Below are 16674 nucleotides of genomic sequence, written 5' to 3'. Positions count from 1 at the left end.
TATAACGTGTATGGTGTAATGGTACAAGGTGTATGGTGTAATGGTGTATGGTGTATGGTGTAATGGTGTATGGTGTTATTGGGAAGTTAACACCATCCAAATGCCCTTGAATTTGTACTAGACAACATTTTAACCCCCGCCGCATTTTTGCGCCTGTCCCAAGTCAGGAGCCTCTGGCCTTTGTTAGTCTAGTATTATTTTAATGTTAGTTTCTTGTGTACAATTTGGAAAATAGTATGACGTTCATTATCACTGAACTAGTATATATTTGTTTAGGGCCAGCTGAAGGACGCCGCCGGGTGCGGGTATTTCTCGCTACATTGAAGATCTGTTGGTGACCTTCTGTTGTTGTTTTTTCTATGGTCGGGTTGTTGTCTCTTTGACACATTCCCCATTTCCATTCTCAATTTTATCTAGTACAAATTTGGGGATGTCCTAAGAATTAAGTAAGTAAGTATTCATTAGGAATGGTTTGCATTCAGTTATTTTTGTATTATTTGATATCTCATTGGTTTAGTAGCAATTATGCAGCTCGTGTTGAAAATTAGTATGCTTTAACAATTAATTGTGCTTTCGTTATACTATATGTTTACACCGTCTTTACAAGAATAAGGCGATATTATATGAGTGCCAATTAAACCACTATCCATCATCGTTGAAACGAAATTGATGTAAGAAATTATAGGCAACATAAGGTCTTCAAAAAAGGGAATATTTACCCATACCTTATAGTCAGACCCATTCTAATAATTCAATTGAGAAAACTACCGGCTGATTGTATGACAAAATAGTTCAAGAAAAATACACATGGCAGACTACATGCTGTTGACTGCGGACAGCCTCATAAACAATATGACGGGTGTAAATAGGTTTGTAAGCGCTTAACCTTTCCCCTGCGTTTTGCAACACAACATAAGTATAACATGTACAAAGTTTAAAAACTAAGAAATACTAAAAACGAACATGATAGGATATTTATACATCTCTAACAACAAAACAGAAAATATTTTGATACTTTTAATTGAAAGCTACCCAAGTAATCAATTCAGATGACTACATTAACTCAAAAGAAAGAGAGATCGATTTCGGGGAGGGACCGAATTATAAGTGTAAGAGTTAAGCAAAGTGACACTTACCTCCATTTAGATCGCACGACTCCGACATTTTTAGGCACTTTTCCCCTTTTAAAAATAAATGGTAAGATTTGTGTATGAATTCGTGTTTGTTAAAATCAATAAACTCTTTTTTATAAACACAATTATAAGAACTTGTTATATTATAGATGTTCTAATACAGTAGATACACAAAGGTGCTGTTCTTATTCATATTTCGCCTTCGGTCTCAAGTAATGAATTAGCTTAACTTCTCTATGAGGGGTGAAGCTTACATATAATATCTCTGTTTAAAGAAACGAACTATACCCACCAGACCATACCTGGCCAGTGACCTTGACCCTAGTATATAAGCACCTGTTCCATAATAACTTGTCATTATTTTTCTTGAGGGTTTGAAGTGAACAGTGAGTACTTTTTAGTTATTTTATTTTTATCTTAAATTTGGGAGAAAGTTATTAAAGTTACATTAACTTGTCTACGATGTACGACAAGTTCTAATGTTATTTTGTTATTTACAATTAATAATTCCTCAATTGTCTACGATGTATGACAAGTGTTGATGGAAATGAATTTAAAAATTTCTTGTCTACGATGTATGACAAGTGTTCATGGAAATTAATTAAATATTTTATTGTCTACGATGTATGACAATTTTATATATTCATTAAGTTTTTGCCTTAGTACGATGTATGGCAATTACTTTTTCATACCTCTGTTTGTTAAACAGGTAGATATTTAAAAGTATTGCTATTCACCTGAAGGTCGTGAGTACTCTTCACAATTTACACGTGTTTTACCTGCACAGGTACACATTTTTGTATTACAATGGCTGAATTTGTTTATACAAATGTTTTGTTTTTGCAAGATGTTTAGAATGATGTTTACACTTACAAGGGTGATGGTTATGATTTTCATCACCTCTGGAATGTTTTAGAAATTAAAGATGATAAATTTAATAGGAAAACAAGAGGTATTTTGAATAAATCCTCTTCTTAAACAGTTATAAAACCTAGTAGTTTTATAATAAATCATAATGGCATGGCAATTGGAAATAATTGACAAAGCAACAGAACCTGTAAAATTAGTAATTTTTAAAATCTAGTGCTACTTGTATAACTTCAAAATCTACTTGATTTGTGAATGTTTCTCACGAAAGTGCTGTTGAGATTTAAGATAGGCATGTATATTGATTCATTTACTCATTATTATTAATGACTATGTAGTAAAGAACCTGTATGAATCATGAGGTTTGAGACAGTTTCAATGCCTTCAACTCTAGCAGAGTTTGTAGAGAAATCTGCTGCTATATTTGAATTTTGCCATTAGAGGCTTATTTTAATGAAGATTTAGTTCTAACTTTTGATCTGATCTACTGAAATGATACGGTGTATGTATCTCCTTTTGGAGTTTGTGCCATGGCTGATGATAGTCCAGCCGGAGTTGAATTTGATACATCTTTTGATCCTGCATTAAGGTTTTCAGAAGCCTTTAAGGCTTCTTTTATTGAGATTAATGGTCCATTATCTCATCCTGTTTGTTGAACAGTTTAATCATGATTTTGATAAAATCAGGAAAATATAAAGTTCATAGAGGAAATACTATCACACTGAGAACTGTGACAATCCTAGTGTGTCTAGGATAAATAAAAAATCGATATGGCACTGCCTAGACAGGCCCACTCTGTGGTTTCAAAGATGCAGGAAACCCAGAGATACTTTTTTAAGGGGTTGATCATCACCCCTTTTGTTGAGTTGGCTATTTCTTGTTGTAAGAATGAGCCATTGGATCTTGATATTACAAGGATTTTATTGTAAAATTCTTTTTGTTTGTTTGACCATGGGTTTCTGGTTAAACCCATAGGAGATGCTCAGAAATTTTTAGATGATAATACTTATTTGTAATTCTGTTGTGTTAGTTGCTTTATCACATTTCTAGTTATGATTGCAAAAAGCAAACTTAGTGTTTATACAAAGATTCTAAAGCAAATTATAGATTCCTTGGAAGAGGTTCCAGGTCTAGCAATTAATTTACTCCCAGCTGTTATGGGAAAGGCAATATCAGTTTTTTAACTGCAGAGGCTCTGTTGGTCAACAGAGCGACTATATTAGTAGGCATTTCCCTTCATTGAGAGGGAGAGGTTTCCAAAAAGGGACAGAGAATCTCGAAGAGGTCACATTTCTCAACCAGTTGCTATATATACAGTAGATAACTTAAATATTATGATTTGGAAAATGTTACTAATGATCTATTGATATTAGATTTATTAAGAAATGGTTATAAAATTATTTTTAATGATGTACCACAAGGTTTATCATTTTTGAATCAAATACATTTCACCTTTCATAAGGATGAATTTATTTCAGAAGTCCAAAAATTGATAGCTAAGGGAGCTATTTAAGAGGTTGATCGATCAATGGAAAATCAGTTTATTTCCTATATTTTCTTAGTTCCTAAGAAAGATTGGTCTTCAAGGCCTGTATCTATTTGAAAAATTCAAACAAAATTAGCTTGTGGCTAATCAGCATTTGGAGCAGGACCATTTATCTTTTGTTTAGAGGTAATTCTTTAGGATAATTATCTATATATATATAGAGAGAGAGCTAACATCTGTAGATCTCACAAATGCATATTTAAGAATCATTTATGATTATATCACAATTTCCTGTTTCATGTGGAAAAGACATTGAAATGATATTTATGTTTTTTGTTTTGGATTGGCTTCTGCATCAAGAGTTTTTACTAAGGTTTTAAAACCTGTCTTATGTATTTATGAAATAATGTCACTTGAAGTATATACATGCTATAGTTTATACATTGATGATTCTTTTATTATGGATCAGAGTTTAGATTATTGTATTGTGAATACAGAAGAAGTGGTGCAAATGCTTGATAAGCTGTGCTTCGGAATAAATTTTGAGAAGTTGGTACTCATTCCTTGGAAGCACATTGGTTTCCTTTGTCTCATTATTGATACTGAGCTATTTTTTTTTTTTTTTTTACAACAAATAAATATTCTTTATTCATCAAATTGCTTGTTACAACTTTACTTCATTGTCCAAGCTTCAATAAAGTATCCCTGTGAAATACTTTCTGAGTATCCAGGAAAATACACAGAATATAAATAAATATAAACATTATTTTTTTTCCATCAATTATATCAATCTTTTTAACTTTATGAAAAATACATTATGAGATATTGTTTTGTTCTCATTCATAAACCTTCGTAGTTCCTTTATAAACATAGCATACACATCTAAAAATTTCAGTTTTTGTTCTGACACATAGTACGACTTGTAAATACAAAAACCTAAAATTGTCAAGAAATAATTTAAACCGTTATATCCTTGATCTGATATTTTGTATCCAAATACTATATGTTTTGCCAATATCTTATTTTGAAAATTCATTTTGGCTAGAAGATAATGTACTTTCTCCCAAAAATCTTTCAAAAATGAACATGAAATAAAGAAATGCAAATAATCTTCTTCTTTTGTTTTACAAAAGTTGCATTTATCGTTCTCAGATATTTTCCACTTTAATAGTAGCTGCTTTGTAGGAATGATATATTGAAGCAGTTTCCATCTGAAAATTTTCAACTTATTTTCCTTTAAAATTTTAAATATAAAATCATATACAAATGGCATCTGTGGTACGTATTCTAATTTTAAATATCTTGTCCAAATGTTGATACCGATTGGCTTTGTATATTTTGTATCTACTAAAGTTTTATAGAGTATTTTATTATTGATATCTTTTGTTTCAATTTGTTTATTTTGCCATCTTAATTTAACCTTACATATATTGATTTTACTCTTAACGGAGTTTTCTTTTTTTTAAACTTGCATCCATTCTTTTGGGATACAGGATTTTAACATCTTAAACTCTGCAATCCAGTTTGTTTTATTAATTAACTTTTTTAAAATAAAACTTTCGGATAAATTTCCTTTACTATCCAACATGTCGTTTATATAAACCAATCCACTTTTAACCCAGTTCGGGAAAAACAAGCATTTGTTGCGATATTTAATATATTTATTTCCCCAAATAATCTGTTTTCTAATATTAGAGAAGTGATTAGAAAATGTTGATAAACCTCCTCCTGTTTTAACCCAACTTGAAATTACTTGTAAATAAAAGTCGGGTATTTTTCCAAGTCTATCTATTGATTTAATATTATCTAAATTCATGTTAAAAACAAGGAAGTTTTTACCAAGATTGTTAAAATATTTAGTAGGAATAATCTTCCAATTCGACATATTGATCGTTGTTAATTTTGAGACCCATGAGGCTTTCAGTGCTGTAAAATAACTGTCAAAATCGATCATTCTTAATCCCACTTTTTGGTATTCTCCAATAAGTGTGTTTCTTTTTACTTTGTCATTTTTTCCTTCCCAAATGTATTTGAAACAGCAGCTTTCAATTTCTTTCAAGTAAATCTCTGGAACTTTACACGAAGTAGCCAAAAATGTAAATTTTGGTAATATTAAAGATTTTATGATCAATATTTTCCCAACCATTGTTAATTTTCTTTTTCCCCATGTTTTAATTAATGATTTCATGTTATCTATTTTAGGTTCCCAATTTAACTTTTCACATTGAAGTTTATCGTGACCAAAATAAATACCTAAAGCTTTGACGGGTTTGTCGGTCCAGCGTATGCCTTCAATCTTATCTACGCTGTTTTTAAGCGCCCCAATCCAAATTCCTTCTGTTTTATTACGATTTAGCTTTAACCCTGAGAAAGAGCCAAATGTTTCAATTATATTCATAGCTTTAGATATATCTGATTTTGAACTACAAAACAGAGTTGTATCATCAGCTAATTGTGATATTTTAATGCTATGTGTTTTATTATCTATAGAAACACGAAAACCTTTAATGTCTGAGGTTTGCCTCAATCGCTCGGCCATAATTTCGACTGATAAAACAAAAAGTAAAGCCGATAAAGGACACCCTTGACGGATTCCTCTAGAGTTTTCAAAAATTTCGGATACCCATCCATTATTTATTACACACGTCTGTATTCCCTTATATAATGTTTCCACCCATGATATGAATGATTCATTAAAACCAAAATGCTTCAGAACACTTAACATAAATTCCCATTCCAAAGAATCAAAAGCTTTTGTAAAATCAACAAATATTATAGCCCCATCTATTCCGTTTGATTCTGCATAGTCCATTATATCTTGGATTTGCCGTAAATTAAATCCAATAAAACGATTTTTTACATATCCGGTTTGATCTTCATTAATTAATTTAGGAAGAAGTTTTTTTAGTCTCTGTGCTAAAACATGAGATAGTATTTTCAAATCTACATTTAATAATGATATCGGACGATAATTGTCTAAAGATAATGGATCATTTTTCTTGAATAATAAAGAAAGAACACCTGTTCGTTGTGTATATGAAAGAAGTTTTTCCTCATGTCCCTTATTTAGAACTTTTACCAACATTGTTTTTAATTTTTCCCAGAATGTCTTATAAAATTCTAATGTTAAACCATCAAGACCAGGTGATTTATTTAGCTTCATCGTGTTAATAGCTTTAGTACATTCATCTATAGTAACCTCCCCATCACAAACTTTAAAGTCATTTACATTTATCTCCCTTTCCATAATAGTATCACCTACATATGTATGCAGTAGATCTTTATCTGGAGCCGTGGTTGTATATAATATTTTATAATAGTTTTTAATCATTTCTAAAATTTGTTCTTGATTTGTTGTTACCTCGTTATTTTCATTTCTGAGTTTGTTAATAGATTTTTTGACTTGTCGCTGTTTTTCTAATCCCAGAAAATAAGAATTATTCTTTTCCCCTAGTTCTATCCATTTCTCCCTTGATCTAATTTGAGCCCCCTTTGCTTTATATTCATAAATTGCGTCTAATTGTAATTCTAATTGTTTAATATTATTTGTTAGTGTTTCATCTTCTTTTAATTGTTTATCTCTGGTTGTCATTAAGTGTTCTAATTCGCTTTCTAATTTTCTTGTTGTCTCCCTTGATAACTTCGATTTTCTTTTACAGTATAGAATAGATTCATCTCTAATTTCAAGTTTTAGATTGTCCCATAAAAGACGGATATCGCTACTGTCATTATTGATTATACGATTTCGAACTGATTTATTACCCTGTTGATTGTGTTTTTATATTCAATATCCTTTAAGATAGAATTATTTAGTTTCCAGTATCCATTCCCTCTTTCTGAAGCCCCTGTCTTAAAGTTTAAAACTATCCCTTGATGGTCAGTCACTTTAATCAGTGCCGGTTTAATTTTACAATATTCAACGAGAGACTGAAATTCTTTTGCAATTAAAATTAAATCTATCCTACTAGCTTGTGTCTTATCCTTTCTTCTCCATGTAAACTGTTGTGTGCTTTTATGTAAAATACGCCAAATATCTATAAAATTATGATTTTTTAAAAGAACTTTTAAACTATTTACAGGCTCTGAAAATTTCGTATTTTTATTTAAGCTTTTCCTATCTAAAGTTTTCAATGCTTCATTGAAATCGCCGGCAACTAGAGTAATGCCTATAGAATTTTATTTTATAAAATTGTTTACTTTTTTAAAGAAAGAATTTCTATCGGTTCTATAATTTGGTGCGTAAAGACAAACTAAAGACAATATTACATTATCCATTTTCACATTTAATAAAATAAGTCTTCCGTCATTATCGCAGAATTTATTAATAACCTCAATGTCTGCATGCTTGTTTATACCTATTGCTACCCCCCTACTTGCCGTAGTTCCATGACTGCAGTGAAAAATAAAATCAGTTTCTTTTTCTAGACTAGCCCTAGTTTCTTCATTTAGATGTGTTTCCTGTAAAAGTGCAATCGAACACTTATTACGTTTAACCCAATCTATGACTCTTGATCATTTTTCTTTATTTTGTATACCATTAACATTAAGTGTACATAAATTAATATTTGTCATTGTAATGATTAGTTAAAAGGTAATTTAATTTCGTTGACTTATCTATACGATCTATTCTAACATTAAAGTACAAACTTTCAATTGCCAACAGGTAAAAATTTGCGACCTTATTTAATCTCGTGTCAATTATTAACCCGTGAAGTACGGACGTACCCAGGTACATAAAATTTGTTTCATCACCTGTTACATTGTGTATAAAGCATTCAACATGTTCAATTTGGACAAATATTTCTACCTCTAACGGTTTAAATGGATTACGTTGCAGTACACTAAAAAATAAGTGAAATAAAATTAATGTGCGAGTAAGACCTTTTAAACATATGAACTGAGTATTTTGCAATTGAAAAGTGCTTTTGCTTATGTGGCATACTATAGAAAAGCCTGAACTTCGAATGGATTTAAATCCTGTTTTAGAATTCATACGTAAATGATTTTTTGGATTACTTTTACAATTCTGAAACAGATGTTTTCTGAAGATGAGCACATCACTGATAAGGTAAGTAATTTTGGATATATACCCAAGATTGTTTTTATTTGTTTGTTTATAAATTACTTTGTTATCACTTGCAACAAAAGGTTTGTGTTTGTTATCAACTAATAGTAAGTCTCAAAAAGTGTCGCTTTTATGATGTACATGCATATTGAAATTATATTTACGCACATTAACATTATACAAATACATTGTAAGAAATAACTGTTTCACAAACATACAGCTACAGGTTTTAAAAATGACTATATGTAATCTACCTTGTTCTTGTTTAAAGGGAGTTTTACGATTTTTTTTGCTATAACATATTTCTAAAAATAGCTTTGGGAAAACCCAGTATTGCAAGTAAGCACAAAATTGCTTGATATATAACATCCTCGACATTGTACATGTAAACCTCTGTTTATGATATAATTTAATTAACTCCTCATCTACTATCTTATAATAATTGTATAAAATCTCAACTTCACATGTTGATCTTCGTGCTATAAAACCATAAATGTTGTACATTGTCATTTCCATTTCAGATACGAACATTTCAAATTTAATCAATATACATTTGGCGAATAACAAAATGATAGTACTACATACCCATGTCCATGATAATATTGGTGTAGTACTATCAGCTGAATATATTTGATTGAAATTTATAAAGCAGCAAAAAAGTGTATAATATAAACTATATGTTTTGGTCAATGAATAACTTCTGTTATCCGATAGATTTTCACACTGATTTAATGTTTCTAAATATAGCATAGGGAAAACCCAGTTTTTATAAAACAGCTGGTTGACTTTTTTTCCAATACAATGATAATACTTAAACAAATGATTATGCAAAATCTGGTTGATTCTGAAAATAAATATTATCTTTTGACCTATTAAATAATTTATGTAACACCATAACTTTGATTCTAATATTTTCAATTGACCTCTTAAAAATACAAACATTTGTATAGTAATGCATAATATTAGTTTTATTAATAGCGTTTTCAACACCATATTAACTTTTTTATACCATATCTTGTTTAATAACATTCCAACATTTTTAAATATTTCATCTTTACTTCGATTTAACTCTGTATTTGAGCTTGATTTTTTTTCCATTTATATATTTTTTTGTTTTTGTTTTTTTAAATAGTGTAAAAACATATGTTCAGTTCATTATAGTACATTTCAGTGGTAAATCATTAAAATACAATATTTTGAAATATGTTACAACAGTTGTTTTGACTATAACGTGATAAATTAGTCTACCCTTTTGATTTCTTAGGTGCAATGTTATCAGTAGGTGTTGGTGGGGTATGATTTCTTGCTGCGGTTCTTCTTGCATTTTTTGGAGTTCTCACAAATCTATCAATTGATTGTTGTGATTTGTCATTGCCTGAGTTACTGACATTTGATATTTGCACATTTTTTGTTGAACCTGTTCTTGTATCACTGTGTTTGCTAGATCCACTGCTATTTTGTGATGGTTTAAGTTTTGATGTGTTGGATGTTTTGTCAGTTGTTTCAGACATTTGTTCTTTTGTCTGAGCTTCATTGGACTGTAGATTTACATCAGCACTTTCATTAACATCAACCTCTGAGTTTTCATCATTTTTATGTTCACTTTGAAGGTCAGTTGGGCAGTCTATCATTTTATGCCCACTTTCTTTGCAAGTTCTACAAACCCAGTCATTTGGACATTCATATATCAAGTGACCAGGCTTCAAGCATTTATGACAAGTTTTTACATTGTTTTCATAATTGATGCTTCTGTTGAATTCAGGTTGTCCAGCATGGAAAACCCTAGCCATGTATTTGCCTATCTGCAGATTTCTTGGTATGGTCTTGTCTAGTACCTTGCTGATAACCACTCTGTCACCAGTCTGGCAAGCAGTTAATTCACCATTGACTCTCAGATATTCTCGGAAAAGGTCTTGAATATCACACCCTTGTAGAGTTAGAGCTCTGTGGATTTGTCCATCGTCAGCGGACAGAGGGACATTCTTCACCTTAATACGAATAGTATTTTCTTGAAGCCTACCAGGATTGCGAGGATTTTGCGAGTACAGGGGCACCTGCCTGCCACGCAGGTTAAGCCCTGTCACTAACAAAGACAGTCTGTCCTCCTCGTTGTCCATATAAAGGCGCCACATTTCTCTGATCCGTTGAATACCTTTAATACACTCTGCAGGGACTTTGGTACCTATGGCATTGTATATCTCTACATTTGTGAGCCAAAGAGTTCTTGGGGGTTTTACTGAGCCATGTACATCTTCGTCTTTCAGAAAGATGGGTTTTACAAAGTTTCCGGTATTATTTCTTTGAGGTGTCTCAGATTGATTGTTTTCAGTTTGTTTGTTTTGAGTTTTACCAGTGACTACTTCAGAAAAAGACGCCATTTTTTCTTTGTTTTGATTATGTTCATTCACTTCATCTCCGTCAGATTCACTTTCTTCGTTTTGTAGAACACTCAGTAGGCGTTTCATACGATCAACATTCATACGCTTACATATTGCTTCAAGTTGTGGATCCATCTTACCTCTATTTCATTAATAATTAAACTTTTTTAACGGAGTGCTATCTCAACGAGCCTTAGCAACAAGGGACATCACTCTCTCTCTGAGCTATTTTAGTTTTTTCTGACAGATGAGAAATGGTAAAATTATCTCCCTTTGGAAATTCTTCTTAAATAGAATTGTGTAACTGTATTATAGATGATTTACATCATTTATTGGTCTTGTGACGAATGCTTTTAATGCAGTATCTGTGGCATGCATGGGAATGTTACATTGCAGAAACATGGCGAGAAATAATGTTGAAACACTGTATAGTTGTTACAGTGTTTATTATCATCAATAGGTGAATTTTTTTTTAATAATTTAAAATCAGAAATTAAAAATTTGATTTATAGACCCATCCAAATAAGGTTTTGGATTGGACCAGATTCCTCTGACATAAGAAGGATTTGGGATCCAAATTTGAAGAAAATGATTCTGTTGGTAGATGGAGCTTCTTTAAGAGTATGCACTTATTTCATATAGATTTCATAGTATTGTTGGCTATATTTTTCTTATGGAGAAAAAGTTTTAGTCACAGAGAGTTATACAATCAGAAAATACAATTTCAGTAGCTTTTATTATGCAATAGGAGGTATAACCTCTTTGTCACTTAACATACTTACTACAAATATTTCATTATTTGGGCTTGGTGTTCAAGAAAGAACATTTTTATCACAGCTCTTTATATTCCTGGTAAGAAAATTTTGATGCTTATCATATGTCTAAAAAATTTACAGATTCAAAAGGATGGCAATTGAAAGAAGATATATTTGTTTTGTTTTTATCACGTTTTCATTTTCAAATCTGTAGATAATTACCTCGTTGTCTTTTGACCAACAAGCTCCTTTCAGAGATGTTTGTATTTTTCATGATCAGAATTAAGACCTTATATTTTCCCAACTTTTTCATTGTTGGGGATAATTATAAAGGAAATTATTAGTGATAAAGTTCAGAAGGCTCTTTTGGTTATCCTTTTTGGCTTGCTCAGAGTTGGTTTTCTTTGCTAAGACCAATTTTAATTTTTTGTCAGTTAAACTGCTAAGCATAAAAATTAGTAACAATGTTGCATACTGAAGATAATGTCTTACCGTCAGGAAGAGACTTAATTTAACTGTATATTGTAAAAAATATAAGTGAACCAACACCTGAAGGGTTGATTGTGCAGTAGGGTAAAAGTGTGTATTATTCTCAGAAATCACTTTAATATATACAGGAGATTTCAGAATCATTTGTAAAATATATTTACACTTCATCTTGGAGACCTTGCATCTATAATCAAGCATTATCAATATTTTTTGAGAAATTTCATTATTTGGTGTGTTCAATTAGAGAACCAATTCCTTATCACCATCTAAAAAGGATGTTATTGATTATTGATTTTTTTTGTAAAACACAAGCTTTTCATATTCAGCATGTTTAATGTGTATTTTCCTTGTTCTATGTTGAAACAGACTTTATCCTTTAAGAAATAGATGTTACTTATTTTGTTTGTTTACTACATGTATTTGTGGAAGGTTGCTTAAACCTGAATCTGCAATTGAAGAGTTAGATACTCTTTCACTTGGGAGATGAATTTAGTGCTTTCTTTTTTTAAGTTCTTAATATTCATTGGAGTATTTAACATTGAAGACTGTCTTTTATACTTGTGTCTTTATTTGCCTTGACTACATCTGCCTTAAAGTACTATCTTTATCAGCTGTAGATTTACATTCTATGTCTTTCATTCTGGGACATGGCACTTTATTTTTTCATATACATGAGTTTTTGAAAAATACTAGATCTGTTAGTTAGTTTACCTAATGAGGTGATCAAAGGTTTTGATAAACCAAAACTTTGTGTTGTTAAGACAATGATTTATCATGTTTTGTGTACAAAATAGGTGAGAGAATTCATCTAAGTCTTTTCGTAAAGTTTAGATAGTTAGAGAGAGTTCTAATTTTATCCGAGGTTTTAAGGTTAACTCATTTAGAGGAACCTTTTCATAAGTGCATTTAGCTTCAGGATGTTCTATTAAGGACATTATGGCAACAGTTTTGTCTGGACATATGGTAAAACTTTTTACAAGTTATATAACAGGAAAGTAAATAATATCAGTACTAAAACACTTTTCTTCAGTTGTAGTTACTGGATGATCTTGTGATTTTTATCCTTTATTAAATGTTGGCATCTATATAAAAATTGTTTTTAGTTTGTGTCTACACTTTAAACAAGCTAATTCATTACTTGAGACCGAAGGCGAAATATGAATAAGAATGTTCCTTCATCCAAGCATATCTTGGATGTGCAGGATGAAGGTCATTCTTAGAATATGAGCCTGAGGCTCGAAAGTAATTAATTCCCACCCTAGGGATTATCAGTCAGACCCACCCTTTTCCACTGGGTTTTATTTTTGGTCGACACAAACTTGCTTTAAATTATGACAAGTTATTATGGAACAGGTGCTTATATACTAGGGTCAAGGTCACTGGCCAGGTATGGTCTAGTGGGTATAGTTCGTTTCTTTAAACAGAGATATTATATGTAAGCTTCACCCCTCATAGAGAAGTTAAGCTAATTCATTACTTTCGAGCCTCAGGCTCATATTCTAAGAATGACCTTCATCCTGCACATCCAAGATATGCTTGGATGAAGGAACATTTTTTTAACTAATCTTCCTACATATTTGCTTACACTTTGAATTAAATGATATACTTTGATATGGCGTCATTTTATAAATAAAGCTTACACATCCTATATGATACAGTAATGTTTAATCTAAACAGTGATAGATGTATATTTATTAGAGCTTTCTTACAAATTGACGAAAGGTACGAACGAACGTAAAGGGAGCACGTATTTCATTTCTACAATAACAGTTAAAAGAGTCTTTGTTTGATTCAGTAAAACAGCATCCTTTTCTTAATCAAGTTTATTTAAAAACAAATATAATATCGCAAGTAATACACGATTTTAATATTATTAAACAGAGAAAAATAGTGCCAAATACACTTACGTCCGATACATGTACGTTTCTTGCGTAAACCACGAGTACACATATTTCGTCAGTAATTTTTTAAGCACGAGTTTCACGATTAACATTTCAATGACATTATTGAAATACGTTAGTCTTAATTTAACGACAAGATTCACATTTATTTTTATTTGTTACAGTACACTTTCAGCAAATTGTCAAAGAGGAATATCGAGATTTGCTAAAAAAAATGATGCTACAATATTTTTAAAAAGTAATGTTGAATAAATCTAGAAAAAAGACTTTGTATATCAAGAAAATGAATCTACAATTTTGCACCATATATGTTGTGGATTTAATAATGACAATTTAACAGTACACATGTTTGGAAGATAGACACCAAGTTGTCACTTATCGTCCAGTGGCTAATATTTCATGAATGACTTTAGGCAAAACGCAGTTGTACGCTAAAATAACTATTCCATTGCTCCGATGTATCATATATACACATTGAGGGGGGGGGCAATGAATATTACCAGGGGAGAGGCGACGATTCAAAAGTTATGAAACGAACACAAGTATATGGCATAGTTAGAAGATCATCTTTTTTCTTCATTTTCATTGTATTATTTTGAGCTTTGCAAATTTTGAATCAAGGAAGTATTTGTGTTTCTGTTAGGGAAGAAGACAATGTATTTGCTTTGACATTTTCTTAAGTTAAGCAGTGCAACATTGTAATATTGAAGAATTGGGGAGGTCCGGTTTTTAGTCTTCTAGGGGATTTTTTTCTCCGTCTGACTACCCTATATTTAGAATATTTTGTAGTGTTATCTCCTCCGACCTGGTGGTATCAATAATCTTATCGGTAATTCCTATATTTTCCCTTTGATCTTACTGCCTCATATTTTCGAGTATCAACGTACTGGCTGTATCACTGAAAATATTAGGCAATACATTGTGTGACGTCATAATTACCGATAAACTAAAGGGCTCGTCTAGATATTCCGCATGATATAGTCAGTATCAAAAACGAAACTAACTATTATTCTATAATATTCTAACCTATCGTACGTCCCCAAATCCTAAATATATCTCAAGACAAATCCAATTTAATAAGTGTCGTTGCATACACGATAATTGTAGTGTCGTTGTATGCACGATAATTGTCCGAAGTTACACGATTATTATTTAAATATGTGAAAATAGAGGATCCCTAAAACAAGTCTTACGTGTGATTCGTCAAGCATACGTACCTTTCGTCAATTTGTAAGAAAGCTCTATTAAGAGCAATGATAACGTCTACAGTATGGATTTACGTGTGAACTTTTGGGACAATAACTAACTTTGATATTGATTGTAAAATTGACGAGTTGTTAATGATTTACATCACAAGGATGTCCGAATCGGTTTGGTTTTTTTAACTCATAATAGCTATTATACATTAAACGACGTTTTACAATATATTGATAATTTCAACACCTTTTATGATTTTAAGTGGTTACCAAAGGTAAAAAATGTAAAGAGGGACTAAAACATAAAAAAAGATTGATCATGATATAACAAATATTTCAACAAGAAAATTTTTTCAGATGGTTTTCTTATGAAATTCGGGGATTATTCATTAATATAACTGATGGCAGGACATGTTTGGACACCAGCTACAAGGCCATATTTTTCGAAGTATGAGAGTGTACATAATTTATAATCGAAAGCATGCAAAATTGGAATTTATTTTTTAGATAATGTATGATTTTATAACGTTTTAGGTGTGTAATGACTATTGATATTCATTTCATCGTTTCATTGTCGATCATATATTTTATGTTAGGTATATCTAATAAGCATGATCACCAATAAATGTAAACGACGCTTGCTTTGTCCTTTGCCGTGGATAATAATTAACTATTAGGCAAATGCTATATTTTATAAATATTATAATGCACAAAGATATACAGTCGACATTGACAATGTTGATCAACTGTGATTCTTACCTAGATGATATACGGTATCCTTTTGTTACTTTGTTATCTTTCGTACGTATGTAAAGGTAAAGGTTATCTCCGAGGTTATGACCGATAGTATATAAACATTTGAAACATAAGAGTTATATTCAAAAGAGGGATGAAAGATACCAGAGGGACATTCAAACTCATTCATCGAAAATAAACTGACAACGCCATGGCTAAACTTGAAAAGGACAAACAGACAAACAATAGTGCACATGACACAACAAAGAAAACTAAAGAATAAACAACAAGAACCCCACCAAAACTAGGGGTAATCACAGTTGCTCCGAAGGGCAAGCAGATCCTGTTCCACATGTGGCACCCGTCGTGTTGTTTATGAGATAACAAATGCGATAAATAGTCTAATTCGGTAGGCCACATTCATGAAAGGGAAGGGGATTGTAGTTTCAACGTAAAGAACATATCCGATATCATTTGGGAAACGGTTATTCCATAACAATCTACCAACTCGTGATGGCGTCCGTAAAATTTACGAACAGATGATTTCAACTTCACCATTTGGAACTCTTGATGTAAGAGCTTCCTTGTAAGCAACAACCCTCTATCAAGAAAATCATGATAGGGAATGCAAGCACTGGAATTTCGTATCAATTGGCAGATATATACACC

General features: G+C 31.3%; 1 protein-coding gene across 2 annotated transcripts in view; it reads right to left on the bottom strand.

Annotated features, from left to right (window-relative positions):
• LOC139496208 (L-proline trans-4-hydroxylase-like) overlaps positions 1–16674 on the bottom strand; it is a 42338-nt gene that overhangs the window by 15980 nt on the left and 9684 nt on the right. Inside the window, exons 1-2 of one of the 2 annotated variants that reach the window (XM_071284684.1) lie at positions 16030–16052; positions 1137–1181 (exon numbers count right to left, since the gene is read on the bottom strand). In XM_071284684.1, the coding sequence (XP_071140785.1) occupies positions 1137–1164 (28 nt within the window). In that variant the 5' untranslated portion in view covers positions 1165–1181; positions 16030–16052. Of the gene's footprint in view, positions 1–1136; positions 1182–16029; positions 16053–16674 lie in introns of those variants that run through there. The other variant, XM_071284683.1, reaches the window with a different exon arrangement.

The sequence above is a fragment of the Mytilus edulis genome, chromosome 11 (genome assembly GCF_963676685.1).
Source record: "Mytilus edulis chromosome 11, xbMytEdul2.2, whole genome shotgun sequence".
Taxonomy (NCBI): Eukaryota; Metazoa; Mollusca; class Bivalvia; order Mytilida; family Mytilidae; genus Mytilus; species Mytilus edulis.
Note: the sequence above shows the minus strand (reverse complement) of the source record. Positions and strands in the feature narration are given on the sequence as shown.